The 5,990-nt window shown below is 38.5% G+C and overlaps 1 protein-coding gene across 3 annotated transcripts in view; it reads right to left on the reverse strand.

Annotated features, from left to right (window-relative positions):
* Positions 1 to 5,990, reverse strand: part of SCYL2 (SCY1 like pseudokinase 2) — a 61,617-nt gene that overhangs the window by 9,552 nt on the left and 46,075 nt on the right. For all 3 annotated transcript variants that reach the window (XM_023509305.1, XM_003783318.2, XM_023509306.1), the window contains exons 12-13: positions 4,431 to 4,563; positions 2,700 to 2,818 (exon numbers count right to left, since the gene is read on the reverse strand). In XM_023509305.1, coding sequence (XP_023365073.1) covers positions 2,700 to 2,818; positions 4,431 to 4,563 — 252 coding nt within the window. The remainder of the gene's footprint in view (positions 1 to 2,699; positions 2,819 to 4,430; positions 4,564 to 5,990) is intronic.

A 5,990-nucleotide genomic window follows, 5' to 3' on the forward strand; every position in this document is an offset into this window, starting at 1 on the left:
GTCCAGGAGCTCAGATTTCAGGAAGGCTCGCATTATTGACCGTTGTTGGTGGTTCACTATGCCTTAACTGTTTGTACAAAGAGTATGTTCCGTAAATACCTGCTTTCCTTCCGGGAGTCTGGAATTTGAGTACATGCCAGGCAGAAAGTGCTGGTTGATCAATAAAAACTCTGGGTGCTGAGTCTAAGGAGTCTCCCTGGTTGGCCGCGTTTCACACATCCCTCCACAACTCATTCCGGGGGACTTGCACTGGTGTTCTGTGTGATTCTCCTGAGAGAAGACTCTGGAAGCTGTACCTGGCTCCCCTGGACTTTGCCCCATGGACCCTCTTCCCTTTCCTGATTTTGCTTTATATCCTTTCACCACAACAAAGCGCAGCCTACACACAACCACGTGCTGAGTCCTGTGAGTCCTCCTACCAAACCAGCCAGTCTAGGGGAATCTTAGGAACCCCCTCAAGCCTAAGTGATATTCAGTGGATTGCTGCACAGCATTTGCTGATTTTTAATTACAGGTTGAAAATAGATTTTCTAAGTTACTAATCTTTTTCACTTAATGTATACTTAAATCATCTTAAATCAGAAGTGATAGAGAGGGCAGTCTTGAACTAGAAACCTTGACCATGATATAAACAGGAAAACAGACCACATCTATACCAAACTTCTACAAAATACCAAAAGATATGAATCAAAATATTTATTTAAAAAAAAAAACAACTACAGGGTCTCCTGCTTCACCCAGGCTGGAGTATAGTGGTCGGATGACAGCTCACTTCAACTTCAACTTCCTGGGCTGCAGGGATCCTCCCATTGCAGCCTACCCATTAGCTGGACTACAAGGTGCATGCTACCATGATCAGCTAATTGTTTTTTCTTATTTTTTATAGACATGGGGCATTGCTATGTTGCCCACTCTGCTCTCAAATTCCTGCAAGCAATCTTCCTGCCTTGGCCTCCCAAAGTGCTGAGATTACAGGGGTGAGCCACCATGCCTTGCCTCAAAATACTTTTGTTGATAAAGATGGGCCCTAAAAACAGTATCACAAAGCTAAAGAAAACTAACATAACTTTTCAAACAAAATTATATATCCTAAAATAAGCAACTGGAAATATATATATATATTTTTTATTGAATGGTAACTATGTACATTAATGCACTTCTGCAACTGGAAATATTTAAAAATACTCTTAATCAGAGATAAGAGAACAGAAATGATAAGAGAGTTTTAGGTATATTATACTACTCTTCTCCAATATTCAGTTCCCCTTTTTGCCAACCTAACCCCAACACTGTCATCTAAGATATGAAGAAACCATCAAGCCAAAAATTGAAATCTGGGGACAAACTTTCAGAGGCTTACCCTACTACTTCAAACAAAACGTTAGATTGGATTACAAATTTCTCCACCCTCAAACTGTGCTCACTCAGCACTCTCCCCGTTGCTAAAAACTCTTAACTTCCCCCTTCTGCACCCTTCACTGCTGTTAACTTACCTTCAGTCCTTAATGCTCTCTCTTGCCTATCAATCGCTGACACTCTCAGTTAAACAATAACCCTTCTCTGTCTTTTCTGTTACATTTCATTAAACACCAGTTCTACAGTGTACAAAAATGGCTTGGCATACCTCAAGTTTTCTCCCAATTCAACAGGTATTTTTTTCCCCAGCATTTCACTGAGTGCTGGGGCTAAAATGAACAATAAGCTATAATAACTAGCCTTTGAGGAGTTTATAGTCTTTAGAAAGAGTCACACACACAAGTGCATAGCTGTGATAACCACAGTGAAAGAAGTGTGCAGAGACACAATTCTATAATAATCTTCAAATGTTTAATCTTAAACGTTCATATACTTACCTATTCTAGTCTCAGTTTGTCTTTCTCCCACCATTCCCCTACCGTACTATACACATCGCCCCAACTGAACCGGCAGATGGACTCTTATAACGGTTTCCTACTGTTTCCTCTCCTGCTATTCACGCCCTTCTATAAGCCCCTCTGAGTATGGGTGGGGCCTGTGACTTGCTTCTAAGCAACAGAATATGGTAAAGGTAACAGGATATCACGCCTTGACCACATTACGAGGGACTCTAACTTCAGTCTTGCCAGTAGTCTGTTTCTTGGTGGCTCTGATGACAGTCACACTCAGCTAATAGACAACCAGGAACTGAGGCCTTCAGTCCAACAGCCCACAAGGAAGCGAATCCCACCATCAATCAAGGGGGCGAACTGAGAGGCAGATAATCCCCGAGCTGAGCCTCAGATGAGGCCCTAGTTCTGGACGGCAGCTCTGTGAGAAACCCTGAGCAGAGCAGCCACAGAGCCACATCCTGGCTGGGCCGACCCACAGTGCCTATGCGGTGATCAAGGCGTGTTGCTCTAATTCACTAAGTTCACGCTGACTTATTACGTGGCAGTAAATAACAAATGCACTCCCAGAACACGTTCCGTGGCTCTGTTCTTTATGTCAACTTCCCAGCCCCAAATCCTACACATTTTCAACATCCTGCTCATTTATTTTCTCCCCCAGGTCTTCAATGTCTATTCCTCCACCCCACAAACTTTCTTCATTTAACTCTGCGGCATATTGTTCCTTGTTTTAGCAAACTTTATATGTAATATATTTACATATTTAAGGCCAAGAAAACTAAGTAAATTGAAAAATAAGTTAAGAAACTGAATAAAACACAAAACTATTCTTACCTGGTTAAGATTCAGATTGTTTTCAATACTCAGGGGGATGAGATGAGGCAATACTTTTCCAGCCAGCTGCTCTTTGGTGATCCCCAACTTCTTATGAGTGAAAGTACATTTATAAATACCTGATAGAAAAGAACGTGACACATTTTATAAGTTAACACCATAAATTAACTGAAATCATGAAAACAGTCTATCAGTAAGGTTACAGAATGCCCCCTCTCCTGAATCTAAATGCATAGTTCAGAAATCACAAACTTCAGGCCCCCATTTCCAAGCGTGTAAGGATACCTACAGTGAAAGTGCTAAGTCCTGCATCTTTATTCCCGTCTTCAGCACATCCAACTCAACAAACACGTCTGAAACCTAATTCAACCTCATGTAATCCTCCATTAATTGTCTCACCTATGGACTCAGCCTTGCAGACCCCTCTACTCCTACCGCACAAAGCCTTCCTTTAGTAAAACAAACACATTTCCCCCTCATTCTCTGACTGCCCCTGTGCGCTGTTTTTTATATTACCCTGAGCTTTAGAATACACCATCTCTTATTATGCTGTGAATACACACCTGGCTTATATACCCAAAGAACACCTTTACTAAGCATCTACTAGTGTTCATTTGCTGGGTACTATGCTCGTTACTTTCCCTTTATTTGTTTCACTGAATTCTCACAAGGGTCCTCATAGTGTTATCTATATCCTCGTTTGATAACTAAACTTTTCAAAGTCATCCCAGAAACCAAAGAGCTAAAATTAGAGCCAGGACTTTTTGTATTATAACAAAGTTCTGCTTCTGAAGACAAACTTCTTTGAGTATAAAACATTCCTACCATATCCTAATAGTTCTGTGTCTATAGTGGTCCATCCCCACTAAATATTGGTTAGCCATTCTTACAAATATTTACTGAAAGCTTCCTACGGGCCAGGAACTATACAGGTGTTAAGAAAATACAGATAAGTGATATAACTTTTCCTTAAAAACCACAAATGTAGTAACAAATGAACTTTTTAATGGTTTTCTCATTCAACAGCTATGCCTGGTATGGCAATCCCTTGGCATTTCCAGATTGGACTTTTATAACTTTAATTATATACAAATAATTGCAGACTCTTGACAATAATTTGTAAGAACAAAACGAGCTATGATGCTGTTAAGCTTCCTCAGTGAGTAACTCAGCAATAAAGTATACTAGTTAAGACTTACACATATTACGAAACTGGCTCTGCCACTTATCAGCTGCAGGATCTTTAATCATTTACTTTACCCCTCTGAGCCTGTTTCCCAGTTGTAAAATAGAAATAATAGGCCCCCTCCATCTCACTGGATTTCTGGGAGAAGAAAATAGGACAATGCAGAGAAAATACTTTGCCTCTTACACAGTGAGTACCACATAAACGTCAGGTACTACTACTAAGAACAGCATCAGCATTTCAAGTAGCTCTGTTTGGCTCTCTTTACTTTGTACTCTTTTATGGGGAAAACCATACGCTATCATGAAATCTCGGAAGCGAGGGTTCCCAAACATCTTAGTCCTTTGTACATGTGAAGGTTCTATTACTTTTGCTAAAATTAACACAAAGAGAAAAGTTCTATGATGGCATTTATTCCAACATTCCTCAATTACTGAATGCTATATACACGAAAGGAGAGTACAATGGTTTTATAGACTGGGAAATTTATTTGCATGACTGTAAAACGATAAAGTAGCATCAAATGACATTAAGTTTTTAGCTACCTAAAATTCCCATGAGGACTGCGGGTTCCTTGGATGGAATCTGTTGTAAGAAGGGTAGGATATCATCGAGTACAAACCACTTATCCAAGTATTCCAAGATCTTTCCTAAGCATACTAATGAATTTACACGGACCTGTTAAAAGAGGTAAATTGCATTAGTCATTTATAGTCTTTGACATTAGAACAAAATACTTAAGTGTACATTTAACCTTCATAGAGACATATATGTTAAAATCTCAAGAATAAAAGTAGGTTTAGAAGCTCTGATCCTTTCTCAATACAGACCGTGTATTTTCTAATATGCTTGACTTGTTTCAGAAGAGAGTTTGTGATTGCTTTATCAGGTCACTCGTCAGCTAAAGATGAGAAGTAGCTTCACTTTTGCAATATTCTAAATAAAAGGATTAAGACTGAGAAGCTTTTACCATGTATGTGTTGATGAAGAACATTCCTTTGGGGATATTTGACCTATAAGAGGGGACTGCATTTCCCCCACAAAGTAACCCATTTCACCTGGATTCTAGTATTTTACTCCAGCTTGGGTTCACTTCATTCTTAAACTAAATATTTTAACAACTTATGAAGAGAATTTGTTTTCTCTTTCTATATACACCTTTCATACAATTACTAACACCTGATGTTTAGAATCTCTTACTGAAATTCTATATTCACTTGACTGTTTCGATAAGTATGTCGTACCCTACTTTTCAGCTGTTAATTCTTAATTTAGAAAACCTTTAAGTCAGGATCATAATATCAATAAAACTCCAGCTTTAAAAAAAATAAACTAAGAAAAGCAGAAAATAATTTGGTTGGTTAAACAAGCATCATATTTCTTCAGGAGAAATTTTCCATTTCTAAAAAACAATAGTTTTCTTAAATTCAAACACAAAAGATATCTGAAGGCTTAACTTGTACTCAGAATCAGTTTCATAAAAGGAACTGCTAGATTCTACTGGGATGCATATGTTTTTGAGAGAAACTGAAAATGCCAGTTTAATTTTATTTGCTTTTATGATACACAAAATATCAGTCATGTAAGTCAGGAATAAATAGGGCTCTTGAAGCATTTTACCTAACCATGCAGGATTTTTTTTTTTTTTTTTTACTTTTCAGAGAATAGTATTAAGATACAATTCTAACTCATGATTCAGGAATTTCCTAGTTAGAATTTTTAAACCTTAGAGAGATAGGTCTATGACTGCAGTTCAGGAATTCATTCATGCCACTCTGAGAGGTGGCATGAGCACTAAAAATGTTATACAAAATGCACGTAAAAGGTGACACATAATATATAAACCCATTCCAGAGTTACTGTTCTAAATACATTCCTTACGACTCTATAAGTAACATGTCTTCAAGGGCCAGTTGGTATCTTTTAAAAGAGATATAAACATCACCAAGCATTAATGCCGATCTTTTTTTTTTTTTTTTGAGATAGAGACTCAAGCTACTGTCCTAGGTAGAGTGCCATGGCGTCATAGCTCACAGCAACCTCCAATGTCCTAGGTAGAGTGCCATGGCATCATAGCTCACAGCAACCTCCAATGTCCTAGGTTG

The sequence above is a fragment of the Otolemur garnettii genome, unplaced genomic scaffold, assembly GCF_000181295.1.
Source record: "Otolemur garnettii isolate 467f Iridium unplaced genomic scaffold, OtoGar3 scaffold00007, whole genome shotgun sequence".
Classification (NCBI taxonomy): domain Eukaryota; kingdom Metazoa; phylum Chordata; class Mammalia; order Primates; family Galagidae; genus Otolemur; species Otolemur garnettii.